Raw genomic sequence first — 15,079 nt, 5'->3', positions numbered from 1 at the left:
TTATGTGGCATTTGATCTTGTGCTGTTAGCCAAGCTTGTCAACATTCATGCTCACCTTCAGCAATTCAAAGGCCCTATCATATCATGCACCATCTTATCCTGTTGCCCAGAATTTTGACATAAAGGGACAATTAATGTTTTTTTAATGTAATAAATTAATTTGGATCTTTTTTTTGTATTAAGTTATTTTATTATATTAATGTTTTTCATGTAACAACCGAGAAAAAATACTTTTAAAATCTGTTACTCAACTATTGTATATGAGAGATGGTCTATAGAATAACAATGTGCTGACCAAGGCTCTGTCTGATTTTCAGTCGATCATGCCGTCCGCCTGTGACTCTTTGATTGAAGACATTGAGGACATGGTGTCTTCTAGCGACCCCACACCTCACGAGAGACAGTCTGCTAGAAAGAGTATCATACCAAGGTCCAGGAAGAAAAAAGAGCTGAGCTGCGAGGAGCTCCAAGCTGACAGGTATGCCAGATATCTGACATGACACACAGTAGTTGAGGATAGTAGTTTATTGTGATATTGCCTCTATATGCAACATGTTTATGCTGGAGCTGGGTAAGTAAATTCTAAATTTCCAGTCAATCACTTAGAAATTGTGACTATAATATTTAAATATTCCCTCATTAGCCCTGAATAAAAATGTGCAAAAATCTCAGTTAGATCAAAATGAGATGGTTATCTCAGTTTTGTGTTACGTGATGCTTGTTGTACATGGAAGTTTTTTTTATATATATACATAAAAGACAGTGATGTAATTTTATTTTCACGGTTGTAGCTTGGCTTACTTGTCCAGGCTAGGGGTGCAACGGATCAAAAAACTCATGGTTTGGATCGTATCACGGTTTTGAGTCACGGATCGGATCATTTTTCGGATCAGCAAAAAAGAAAAAAAAATGGTGGGATTAGGGTTAAATTATTTTAAAAATGCACTTGTCTTTGATCTTTGTCTGTCTGTAATTATCACCATAGTTATGTAATGTAATAGTAATGATAATAGTTATGATAATGGTAATAATATTAAAAACTTCAAATTTATACAGTGCTGTACTATGTATATACTATACATATATTAGATCATTATACACTGTACAGTATAATACACAACTACGCTCTGTAGTCTGGCTCAATGTCCCACCTACAGCAGCACATCTGATTGGTTTAGAAGTCATGATCAATCAATCAGCAGACACACTGTGTCACAGACGGGGTGAGACAGAGCTCCACTGGTGAGCAGAGAGGAGCTGTGTAGAAGTTAAGACAGTTTCTTTGGTGATAGTTACATCAGTGAAAAAAGTTATGGTCTGGATTTCACTCAAGGCGATGTGACGGCTTTTAAATCAGTCGCTCTTTGCAGAGATGCGCTGCACACAGCAGCACCTGTCCTGTGTTTTCACTGCAACTTTTCGGGTATTATAACTTATACAAAAGTAACAGTGACAGTAAAACTATGATGCTCACATGTAGTCTGCGGATCACATGCGTGCCGAACCGTAGAGGGTGATCTGTGCGGGACACGGGTGAACTGCGATCCGTTGCACCCCTAGTCCAAGCCAAAGAAAAATATGATATATTCTTGCATTTTAGTTATGGTTCATTTTGCGTTCACACAGACTTATTATAAATGAACTAAGATATGTAAAAGTGAAACCATTTGAACTGACAGATAACTGATTGATTGGACAGTTAATGGTGACTGTCATCTTGTATCATCAAGTGATAATACAGGAATCATTTAAAAGAAATGTTTGATGTTGCACTCACTTTTTATTAGAGAACTGCTATGTTACACAGGGCTGGGTACAAGCGTAAGAGACCTCTATTTTAACTCCTTTTCACTTTCTCATTCCCCATGTTATATCTACTGTCAAAAAACATACTACAAATACACATACTACAAACGAACCACCCCATGACCAGATTTGAAGCAGCCTCGGTCTGCACCAGAGAGGTTTACAGCTTCTCCACCAACTTAAACCAAACAGGTTAGGTGTGAAAGTACCTGTAAAGTTTGTCTAACAGCATTGGGCAAAAAAACAAACCAAAAAAAACAGAGGCTAAAAGTCCTTTTGATTGATATTTATGGTAGATTAATGAAATAACATTTGTTGTAGATATGGATTTTATGTTTCAACACCTCATAACAGAAGTATATTTAATTGTACATTTCTAGTTTGATCCCTGGCACCCAAAAAATCTGGATGAGGACATGGGGCTGCAGTCATAACAACTCAGATGGAGAGTACATGGCCGGACAGCTAGCTGCCAGTGGATACAAGATGACGGGTAAGAATCTGTATAGAGTCCATTGACTAGAGGTCAGTGAGTCACACAGGACAATACCAATAGTAACAATACCAAGAGAATAGTGCTGCAAATAGATAATAATAGAATACTAAGATAGATGGATGGATGGATTTTAGACTAATGCAGTGAAGATGAGTAAATGAATGAACAGCTGAGATGGTAAAAAAAAAAAAGAGCCGGTGTCATTATTATTAAACACAAGGGGGCAGTCTTGCTTTGTAGGTAAACTGAACCTTATGTGTTCATCTAGTGGGAGACTTTGTTTTGCCCTAAATTGAGCTTCTCAGGCTGTGTACTGTCCTCAAAAAAACTCTACTGAGAAAATATATTTGGTTAAAAATGGTTAATGTGAGGGTTTGGCTCATGTTTGGAGTCTTCAAGGGAAAAACACCTGACACTATTCTTCGGAAGAGCTTTTTGACATTTGGATAATTCAAACATTTAATAGAGCCTATGTGCAGACCTTTCTCCATTGTGCCCTCCCAGTGATATTTTTGTCTTATAGCTGGATATTTTTGCCTGGATGTGCACACTCAGCACCTCACATGTTTGGATTTGTCTCTAAATTGAGAGGAAAGTCTGCAAGGAAGGCACAGTGGGAAAAATCAGGGTCATCACTAGTCAAAATGTCAACCATTTGCATACAGGTGTCATTTATATTTTGTTCAACAAATAAGGTGCTGAAGTAACAAAGGACCAAGTGTGAAAAATGCACTTGGATTCAGTTGCTGACCAACTGGAGGAGTCTGTTCTTTATTTAAGAACCAAAAGCCTTCCTGTTGTGCATATGTAGGTTTGGTTTTTATCCACTCTGTAAAACCTGATTTTTGAAAAAAGAGAGAACTATTTCAGTAGTTGTTTTTCTCACATATTGGAACTTGAAAACACAAAAAGAGCTTTTTATTCCTAGGAGGCGGCTGTTTTAAAGTTTCTGCATGAATCATGGACATTGTTGAAAAGGTTTTCTCTTAAATCATTTACTTCTTATGGAATGTAACATTGCTTTAATTGAAGTTGTAATGATGATATTTAAAGTAGTTTATCCTAGGGGTGTCACAGTTCTCCAAATCCATGATTCAGTTTTACTTTCTATTGTAAAGTCACAATTCAATTTGAGTTTTGATTTATATTCTGACCTTTTTTTTTATTTTTAATTTGAATTTTTAGACTATTGAATTCTCACCTGCAAAAAGCCACCGTCCCTGAAGGAGGGCTGGTGGCTTTTGAGTGGCATGTGAGTAAACTGAACCCTAATATGGCATAGACTGGAGGGTTTGTTGTAGGAAGTGAGTTTCTGCTGGTGCCAGCAAGTTGTTGCAGTCACAGCAAAGTGCATGCTGCAAGAGGTAGTTAAACATACTACAAGAGGTTTTCAGCTGGTATGAAACAGCCTCAGTTTAATATACCTCAATATGACTTGCATAGCCAAATGAGACCATCCTGCTTTTGATTTCAGTTACTGAAATCAAAAGCTATGAAAGTGATATTGTTTGTAACTGCCCTCTAGAACAACACACAGAAGTGTTTACTAATCTGGAGATCTTCTTTGTCATGGTTAGGCTTTGTCACCTGTAGTATAGATGTTTCATCCTGACAGATTGAAACATGAGAGCTGACAGGTGTCAGATTATAGATTGTTAGACAAAACTTGACTAATGATTTGACTTGTATGGTTCCTTCTATGTTTAGTTTTGCATGTCTTTTGCATGAGGGCCAGACACATGTTGAACTCGATTAGCGGAGGTCTTTCATGAGGGTGTGTGTGTGTTTGTTTGTGTATACACAGGTGAGACATGGATGGTCTACATTATTTCAGCGTGTGTTGGACTGTTATTGAAAATAATCTTTTGACTATAATAATCAAATATTTTCTGTTCATGCATCCATGCAGACGCACACTTAAGTGCTCATTTCAGCTCATAAAAACGCTGTTTCTACAATAATAAGTTTACATATATTAGTAAACTATAACAGACCACATGATCAGATGTTAGACCAGCTTTATGAATAGTTTGATCGTGTTGAAAATAAGTCGTGGCAGTCCTTTCTTCCTCTGCCCGGTATTTTATACACTCTCTTTGCCATATTTCCCACTGGAAATGTTGGCCATGCGTATTGTCATCTGCCGGACAACTACACGTGATACTTGCAAAAAAAAACAGCGTATTCTGGCTAACGTAAGCCTTGTTATACAGTGTGAGTGTTTGTATTGTGCTATGTGTTTGTCTGTATGCAGTTGCTCTTTGTGTGTGTATGCATAGTGAAGAGAGAGACAGAAGAAGAGAGAGTTAATATTAACCCCTCAGGCGTTTGTCTCACCACGGGGTCTCCACAGCCTTAGAAGAACATTAATCACACATTTCAAAAATGCAGATGTGTACACACACACACACACACACACACACTCACTCACTCACACACACACACACACACACACACACTCACCAACACCAGCCACATGAGACACAATTTACTCATGAACGCAGGCCAACAGTTTCCCCCTCATGTGGTAGCATAGACCCTTGATCTCTTTATCTTTCCACCTTTCTTTGTTTTTAACTGTTTTCTCTGTCCCCTGAGCTCGGCTCAGATACAACCTGTCTCCCTGTCTCATACGTTTTCTCTGCTTTGTTGTCTCTCACCCTCCCTCTTGACGCAGTAGCATTTCCTGTGTTAAAGCATCCACTGAGGCTTGATATTTAGTGTGCTAATTGTCTTACCACAGATCTGTTTTGACTCTGTAGTTTGGTGACATAGTGATATAGTAGTTGACAAATCAGGAAATTAGCGTGGTGAAAGTCTGTTGTTTGACGTTAGAGGTATGAGAAATACCCGTCTTTCTCAGAATCTGATTACAGTCCATAGTTTCTCTGGTTATATTTAGGTCCTCAGCAGATGCATTTCAAGATGGTGCAATGTAATACACTCTAAAGTAATAAGGTCAGTACTCGCTAGTATGGATTTTGAGTTTTTCTAAACTCTGGATTAGGTTTGTTTCTTCTTAAAGTAGGACCATGCAGTGTCCACACAAGGATTCTTGTTTTATTTCATTAGATTTCAACTCTGTAGAAGAAGCAATCTCAGATAGTGGCATGTATATCTATGTGCTCACAATTATCTTACAATACAGGCAATTATGTATGTTTTACAATTTGTCTTTACCCACGTGTTCACTATATACTCATTACTGATGGTTATTTATCAATACATTGTTGCAATATTGATATTTGGTCAAAAACATTGTGTTATTTGATTTTGTCCATATCGTCCAGCCCTACAGGTGATGAAGATATTTACAAAGGTCAAAAGAAGATGAGCCACAGTTGTTTTAATGGCTTCCAGGTTACTTTTGTATATAATTTGCATAAGTACATGCATTTGCAAGAGGGTGTGATCATGTTGCATTTTTTGCTTACTCTGTGTGCCTTTTGTTGGTGTGTGTGTTTACCATTGTGACTCCGGGATTAGTTTTTTTTTTTTTTTTTCTGATGAGGTGCTACAGTCTCATAACTATTAATCTGTGTCTGTGTGTGTGTGTGTGTGTGTGTCTGTGTGTGTGTGTGTGTGTGTGTGTGTGTGTGTGTATCTTTTTTCACACCTAACCTTAGTTTTAACAACATAACCATAACTGGTAACAAAGGTTATGGTCAGGTATATAAATATTTATCAATAAAGGTCCTTCACAAGCGTACAGGTTTCATTTGTAGTGCACATGTCTTTGTGTGTCCTACATGGGGTTGGGTATTGGTACACGATAACTTTTAAGGTATTGACCAAAACAAGAAGCAAAGCAAATGAGCAGTCCTCTGTTGTTTGCCACTTCAGTTATTGTTGTATACTCCACTCTGAGCTCGGAGATGACTTGATCCTTCACTGATGAAGCCTCTGAATACTCCCCCTTGTTGTCTCTTCCTCTCTTTCACTCCCCTCTCAACTAAGTACTTTAAAGGTCAGTGTCTCACTGCTAAAGCTAAATGGTGAGTTTGGGTTGTCTCCCGTTTCCCCTCCTTGTATCCATGTATTTTCTCTTTGTGTGCTCCCCTGTCTCCTCTTCTGTTTCTTTCCTCCTGCAGCACTTTTTTTTGTTTTTCTCTCTACTCTTACTGCCCCTACTCCTTATTTGAGTGTGAGTATCTTTGCTCATTGTTTTTCATTGTGGGATTGTTGGAAGGAGAAATTGCCTGTCATGGCCAGAATCAGGGGAGATTACACTCAGGACAGGTGGTGATTGTTTTGAATGGTATAGTATGGAATGCAATGCTGTTGTCTTGAGTGGCATGAAATTGTTTGGAGTGCATTGCAGAGAGTGGAATAGACTGGAATGACAAGGACTGGATTGGGCTCCTCAAGGATGTAGTGTCTAGGCTTCGGCCAGATTGAACATGAGGACTTCGAGTATGTTGAACATTATCATTTCTGAGCCGGACCGTTATGTCCTTCTCCAAAACAACAGTTGAAAATGATGACATCATGTGAATCTCTGTAACGTCTGCCGTTCCGATCTGCAGTGTTGATCTGCAGAGTTTAATGAAAGAGTTTGGACAAAGACGGAGCTTCCACTGCTCTGAAAACATGACATCACCTTCTCTCCCTCCCACTCTCATCTTTCCAGCCTGTTCTCTCTTCTTCACACCCCCTGCCTTCCGCTGTCCTCCTTTCATCCCCCATCTCTAACTCCTTTCTTTCTTAAACTATGACATCACCTGGTGAGACGTAGTAGCAGTTCTTATGTTGGCCTCTAGGTGGCAGCCTTGGCTCATGGGAAGAGCTTTTTGTTCAAAGCATGCATCTCTGCAATATCAGGATGAGGTCATCCCATGAAAAATATACTCCATATTCTCATTCATAGTTTTAAAAGTTGTAACTTTAAGTCCATGAAGGCTAAACATGACCATATGTAATCCTTAAGCTCTTTCTTGTTAACATGAAATACTGTAAGACATCATTGAGACTTTTATGTAACAGTGGCCTTATTGATTAAAGTTTAATATAAAGTGGCAGTAGGTTAAAAGGAGTGGATAAGAGGGACCACCTCTCATTCTTCAGCTGGAGAGCATTTGGGCACTTACATATACTTATTTTTTTAAATATAATATATAAGACATAAGTATTTTCTTTATGTCAAATTTTTAAGCTTAATTTAGTCATTCTGAACTAGAGCTGCTATTATTTATTATTATGAATCCATAATTAGAGTAATTGCCAACTGTTTTGATACTTGATTAATCGGTTTGAATCATTTCTACAGAAAAAAAATCAAAAATCTCTGATTCCAGCTTCTTAAATATAGATATTTTCATTTTTCTTTATTCTTTTATGACAGGAATGACTGAATATCATTGGATTGTGGGCAAAACAAGACATTTGAGGACATCGCCTTGGATCTAAGGAATCACTGATTGACTTTTTTTTATAATTTTCTGACATTTTATAGACCAAACAACTAATCAATTAATTGAGAAAATAGATACCAGATTAATTGACAATAAAAATAATTGTTAATTAGAACCCTATTCTGAACAATCTGTAGTGAAAATATTTCCCCTTTCTCTGTTGGATCTTTGTCCTCTTTTACGCCACTACTACTGAAACGGCAACCTGTGTTACTTCTCCACTCTGCTTTCATTGTCTCCACACTTGTTATGCTGCCAGTACTTGTTCAGCCTGGCTTGTTGTGAGTTGCTGTTCCTCTGCACAACTAAGGAGGGCACTGTTTACCCATGATGATGATAATACACTAATACAAACGAACCACATTTGAGCAGCAGAGCAATGTGCCAAATAGTGACTTCATAGAAAGGCGTGTATGCTCACACATGGATGCGCGCCCACACACACACACACACACCCTTCATGGAAAGTCACACCAGGATATTTTGATTGTTTTTGGCTGCTCCCCTCCCCTCACAATCTCCTCTCTGCCAGCCAGCCGCACACACAGCGCTTCAGTTATGATTTTACATACCGGTTAGGCAAAATTACTCCCTGGTACACAATGTCAGCCAAATCAGGCGCTCTCAGTTCCTGGTTTGGACACAGACGGTTGGAGGATATGAGTTTCAGAGCGAGGGTGTGAGCTGTTCTGATAAAATGATACAAGGACATTATTGATGAGCAGGTATTACAGGTGTTGCTGTGGATAGAAAATGCCAGTTGTGTCACGTACAATGCAATTTTAGTGTGTTTTAGACTATGAACTGCTTTGAAATTGATTGATGTGAAGTATATTACTACTACAACTACTACTACTACTAATAATAATAATGTATATTATATATATTAATAATTGGCTTTGAAGGAAAGCTAAATTGATTAGCAGATATCGTATTATGGTTTTATCACTAAATGCATTTTGAGTATTTGAAATGAAGTGTTTAATGCTGCTTGCCTGTTGCATGGTAGGAGGAAAAACATGCAGCATATTTGTAAATTTAATATAGATATATAGGCATGTTGCTGGTAAAGGTTATGAGACATTTGCAGACAGATTTCTTTACTTTTTCTTGTTATATGCATTTTCCAGCATATTTCTGACATTGAGAGTGAAATTTAGAAATTTGAGCTGAAACATTGTCCAATTGTTCTGATTCAGCTCATACTGCATTCGTGTTACAAGCGCTTCTGCTGCTCTCTGTGATTGTATTACATCACTGTAGAGTATTCTCACTCTGAGTGTGTGTACCTCGCGTTCGTGCCGTCTCATTCATAAAACGGAGTGTGTGAGGATCTCCTGATTGGCTGACTGTGTGCTACGCAACATTACACGCCGCAATGTTATAACCAATGAAAACTTACAATGTTCTCTCTGACTCCACCTCTTACATATACACACACACACGCGCACGTTAGCACACACAGCCAGCTCACACACACATTTGCTTTTTTTCACACACACTTGCAGACGTGGTGGAAAAGATATTGTACAGGAAAAGTGTGTGAGAGACGGTTCAGTTTTCGACAGCTGTCATTCTGCAAGATAAAATCATCTCGTGCGTCTATGGGTGTGAGAAAGACTACATGCTCGCTCTGTCTTTCTGCTGTCTCTCAACGGTATGCGTCAGACAGTCCTACTTTGCTGATTGAGAGAGGGAAAGGGCTGAAAAAGAGTGAAGGGGGAAGCGATGTGAGGAAAGACTAGGGGAAGAGTCAGCGGGGATGGGAGGAGAGTGCTGGGATGAAGGGTACAGCCGACAGAGACAGATGCACTTGAAGCCAAAATCAGCCAAAGCGACGGTCGGAAAAAGGGAGGCGAACAGGGAGGGCAAGATGCTGCAAGGGAAAACGAACTAGACTCTGGCAAATCTGCAAAAACGTGAAATAGAGGGATGGATAGGTGGTGGAATAACTGGGTGGAGAAAGGCACAATGACAGGAGAGATGTAAGGAAAAGATGATCAGTGCGCTAGAAAAGGAGGTTAAGGGGATGGGGAAATGGTAGTTGATAGCAGTGGATATGGATATAAATCAAATGATATAGTCATGTGGAACTAAACTAGAAACTAAATATACATGGAAGGAGAAATAGAACAGAAATATGAATTTCTAGAAATAAAAACATTTTTTGGGCAGTATATTGATAATATAACATTATCATGCCCTGAGACTGACCAGAAAACACGCAGTCTCTCAGATGTGCACATCATGTCTATTTTACGTTGGTTGGCTCAGGATTGTATCTGTTTGTCTGCATGATGTGCAGATCAGGTTCAATAATTTGATGCCTGACTACAACCCCTCTTTGACGTTGACACGCCGTTCAATATTTGAATGTCTGGTTAGGACATTTTTTTACATCTATGGACATGCAAGACCAGTGCAGAAGTCAGTGTGACATTAGTGAAACATGTTTTATTTGTGATTAAACAAATACATATGTGTAACCCTATGGTGGATGTAAACATAAAAACTTTAATTCCTGCTTCTCAGGGCACGTCTTTTAAACATATGACAAGATGTTAAAAAAACGTCTTTTGGGTGATTCTTTGCTTAGTGGGCAGATGCCATCTTAGATAATTATTATCATTATATCATGATATGGTACAAGTGTTATCTTTTCCTGGTTTTAAAAGTCATTATAACCATACACATTACTGATTATTATTTATTTAGCAAAAATATCTTTGTTAACACTTATGGAAGCCCCTGTAGTCACCCAGGGATTTGTTTAAAAATACTATATTTGATTTTTTCCATACCATCCAGCCCTACTGCATCTACACTTGAACTGAATATTAAATATAATGCCCTCAAGTAGATAAGCAGACATTTGACAGGGCACAGACTATTAATATGTAAGTATTGCTATGTAAATATGGTGACAGGATTAAACAATTTTGAATATTGAATGTGTCATTTAGTAGAACAGGTCCTTTGTAAATACTTTGTACTTTGTACTTAATGGCATTTCTTTTACCATCTTACTTTACTTTGTCCAAAAAAGGCAGTTGTTGTTTTATAACTTTACTGACACTGGTATTTATTACAGTTCTAGTCTCATGCACATACATCAGTGTGCAGAACTCATCATTTTGTATTTAGTACAGTATGTGTGGCTTTAACTGGGCAATGTAGTTAAAATGATAATACCAAAGGCCTCTTCCATCTCTGTAAAGCATAACACACACCCACACACATGCATACGCACACACACACACACACACACAGCTTCCAAGGCTTTGAATTCGTCTGAAGTCCTCCAAATAGACCCATGAGTCCAGGCAGTCGAGTGTAACCATTTAGAGGCCAGGAGATTAAAGTGATCCCAAGCCCTGTGCGTGTGTGTATGTGTGTGTGTGCGTGTGTGTGTTAGAGTGATCCTACAAGGTGACCCACGTGTAGGCAGCACCCAGTAACCATTTAGAGGCCATGGGATTAGGGACTCCAACCATTCCTGCTGTAAGATTCCCTTGAGGGACCTATGGATAGAGGAGAAAGCTTGAGGAAAGGGAGGATCACCGCTTAATCTAATTCATTTGATTGTTCGGAGGGAAAGAAATTTTAACAGCGTCACAAACTGACCCAATGAGAACAACCATTTAAGCAAGAAATTGACATTGGCGTCGAAAACAGCCAAACCAGTCCTTGAGATTTATCGGTGTGTTCCTTTTTGGCATTTGACATCCACATTACAAAGTGATTCATGGGTAAATAAGTAAATCACTTTAAAGTCTCTGTAAAGGAAAAAGGGAGTTTTTCTTCTGAACACATTGAATATGCTAGAAAATAGTTGCTGAAACTATGTAGTACTGAATTGGGTAATTAGATGGTTAAACTATAGTTTATGATTTCTGTGTTCAGGGATTTTTGGGTACACCTGAATACCTGGTCTAGTGATGTGCTGGAGCCATGGTCCCACAACACTATATAAACCTCACAAACTGACACGAACGACACCACCTTCTCCTCCCCTTCACCTCCCAGACAGTCAGGTACAAACGTACCTTAAGTGACTCTCAATTCAACCCACTTCAGTTTCAACGTTTTTAGTGGTTAAAACATGTCTACTCATGTCCAATAAAGCTGGTAGACAGAGTGCCCATGTTTCAGATTGTTTTTAGGTCGTAGTGGTGTTTGACACTGAGACAGCTGAGCAGATGCACCCCAAACATTTGAGAACAGAGGAAATGGCTCATTTTTTCAAGATATTGACACATAATTTTATACACTTAGCGATCTTTTAAACATTTAAATTTGTCTATGTGGTTAATAACATGTTTCTGTGGTGTGACAACATTGATTTACAAATTGTCTAAACCAGCAACTACACTTAAAATGCCCACTAGTGATTGTGAAGGACTGCAGGAGGGAAACAAGGATTACTCCTTTTGCCATTCCTCCCTCCAAGGACAGAAAGATCTCTCTTATTGTTGGTATCATTTCTCATTTATGAGGTTTAGGAGCAAGGAAAGAGAATTGCAGTTGAATGAAAGAGAGACAACTCCTTATTCCTCTGAGAAACAGCAAAAAACAGGACAAATTGATTCCCCAGAGGGTGGTTATATCTCATCCTTGTTGCTCAAACCAGAAAGAAGCAGGAAAGGTAGGAGACGGAGAATAATGGAAGCAAGAATCACTGTTCCAGTCTTCTCTCTGTCCATTTGTTTGTTCACTTGCACTTTCATTTCTCTGATGAAGAAAGGTAGAGAAATAAATGAAAGCAGACGCTGGATGGAAGCTGCTTCCCTCTAGAGGATGAAAGCATATTCCCTATTCCCAACAGAAGCCAGCCAGCCAGCCAGTCGACCCCCTGTTATCCTAGGAATACCGCCTGCCTTCCACAGGGATTGGGAATACCCTGAAGGGATATAATGGGAATATCATGGAGGGGATGTGAGTAATGGGATAAGGCAAGAGCCGAGGGAGCGGCTTGGGGGTGGAGGGGATTGAGGACGGGAGAGACTAGGAAACAAGGAGGATGTCTGAGAAGGGGATGAGGGGTGAAGCCAGGTTTTGCTCACATCCAAACTGTCGAGCCTTAAATCAAAGCAGGGAGATGATGCTTACTGTCAGAAGAGGTAGCCTAATGGTAAAAAATAAAAGCTAACAGATTACAGATTAAGAGGTCAAATCTCAGACCTAAGTGTCCACAAGGCGTGGGAGATTGAAGGAGTCATGATTTCCCTCCCTTTCAACAAGTTACATCAGGTGCCATTTAACAAGGCATTTAACCCCCAGCGTCTCGACTTGAGCTGCTCAGTGGGCGACACGACATGCCTGTGGATATGTTTGGCAGCTCCCAGTTGTGTGTATGTAACCCACCCTTCATTGCCGCTGTCTTGCCAGTTGATATTAATAAGAATACAAATCTTCTTTTTTAGGACAACTGCCATGCCTAGAAGTTCAGACTTTTTGTGCATAAAAGTTTGGTATTTAATATTTAGGAAAAAAGTGCTATTTATATAATATTAAAAGTCGATGTGTGTTTTTAAAATATATGTAAATTGCTTATAATTGTATAGGGGTGAATTTTTATACATTTAAATTATATTACGGCTTGCTACTTTGAGTGAGAGGAGAGCATTGTCACAGCTGCTAGGCAACTGCTTCAATCAGCGCCTCAGCTCTACCTCTTGCCCATTTTTAGATTGGCTGGAAGTTAGCTAAGTCAGGCACTGCCAAGATGGCCCCAAACTGTGAAACTACAGTACCCATTCTTAATGACATTATGAAGCACTGATAATCTGACAAGTGAAGCTATATATTTGCGACATGTTTTTTAAAATGTATGAGTTGCCAAGTTTTGGACACAGTAGTTTTGGAGATGTTTGCCTTCTGTTGAATGTAATGGAACTAGATGACAGACATTTAAAAAACTCAATAGCTACTTAATTGGCACCGGTTCCTGGTTGGTCAGTATTGATAAGCTCCTGGACATATGGTGTTGCTGTTTCTGTATTTATGTAACTTTCATTTGCTCTAAAGGCCACATTTAGACAGAATCCAGGGTTGCAGCCATCAGCGCAGGTGTGTGCATGTGTAAGGGAGGTGTAGTTGTGTTAGAACATAACCGTTGTGAAACAGTCAGAAAATACTATTTTATTTATTCAGCTAACTTTCTCCCCATTCAGTATGTACCACGCACACTGCACGCTCTATCTCCCCCTCCGTCTCCCTCTCAAACGCATCGATACAGATAAAACTAAGGTTCTTGTGGTGCTATTTTGCAGCACAAACTGCAGCCAGATGCAAATGTCAAAGATGGGTACACAAAATAATCAGTGGAAGACATAGCTGAAAGTGCTGTGTTTCTCCAAAAGGTGACTCTGGTTCAACTTTTCCGCTGTGCGTTACTGCCTTTTTTTGGCATCACCTCCTGCTGACATAGCCATGCGAGTGCGCAGCTGAGACGAGAGACAGAGTGCATGTTGCAGTGAAGTGCAGTAAGTCTGTACAGTTCCCCTGTCTGTAATGCTGCTGGAGGTGGTTAGCTGTTAGCTCTGAAGCAGGCAACAGCTTTGATACATTCACTTAACATTTAAGGTTTACTCTCATTTTAGTGACAAGCTGCTATTTCGTTGCTCAGCAGATGACCACAGCCCTTAACCACAGTCATCAGTTTCGATATCAGTATCAATAAAATCCTAATGATACCCATTAGGGTTGGACGATATGCTAAAATTTTTCACTTGACCATCGGCAGCCATCCATTGGCAACCTTTGGCCTCTTTGACCTCACCCATGTGTTTGTGAAGAGCCGTTGTGAAGCTCACAGTGTCATTGCTCTGGCCACAACTTAAACTGAAAGAATCTAGATGGCAGACAGCACTAAAGGCCAGATATGTATTTTTGATTTAGGGGTGAACTGTCCCTTTAAACCTCCTACACACCCATAGTACACTCATACAGGTGTCATTGGATTTGTTGACATTTAGAGAAAAGAAAAAATAGAATATCTATCCACTTGTTTTTGTTAGGCATGTGGAATTTTGGCAGATCCCCAGTTTACTGTGAAATGACAACTGTTTTTAATCACCTCTTCTTTAACCTGTTTGTTAACTTATATGTTACACTGAGAGTCGCTCTTACAGATATAAAACAGAGCAAAACAATGTGTTAATTAGGGCCACCACAGTCAAATTTAGTTTTATTCACATACTGTAATTTGACAATACAAACTGATAACTTTGAAATGTCAATGTTTTTATTACTTGTCTTCATTTGTTCAGTGTAGTGATGTCAGGAACTCATTTAACTTTCCCCTCTTGGAGGACAAACAGTGCAATATTGTGTCAGACTTTTAGACAGTAGAGCTAAAAAGACC

The 15,079-nt window shown here is 39.2% G+C and overlaps 1 protein-coding gene across 1 annotated transcript in view; it reads left to right on the top strand.

Annotated features, from left to right (window-relative positions):
- The window catches only part of cdkal1 (CDK5 regulatory subunit associated protein 1-like 1), a 274,804-nt gene that overhangs the window by 2,059 nt on the left and 257,666 nt on the right, over window positions 1-15,079 (top strand). The window contains exons 2-3 of the mRNA XM_084726284.1: window positions 318-478; window positions 2,187-2,299. Of these exons, the coding sequence (XP_084582410.1) occupies window positions 324-478; window positions 2,187-2,299 (268 nt within the window). The 5' untranslated portion in view covers window positions 318-323. The remainder of the gene's footprint in view (window positions 1-317; window positions 479-2,186; window positions 2,300-15,079) is intronic.

This window comes from Lutjanus erythropterus, chromosome 9 (assembly GCF_056507025.1).
Source record: "Lutjanus erythropterus isolate fLutEry1 chromosome 9, fLutEry1.hap2, whole genome shotgun sequence".
Taxonomy (NCBI): domain Eukaryota; kingdom Metazoa; phylum Chordata; class Actinopteri; order Lutjaniformes; family Lutjanidae; genus Lutjanus; species Lutjanus erythropterus.
The sequence above is the reverse complement of the archived record's forward strand: the minus strand, read 5'-3'. Positions and strand labels throughout refer to the sequence as shown.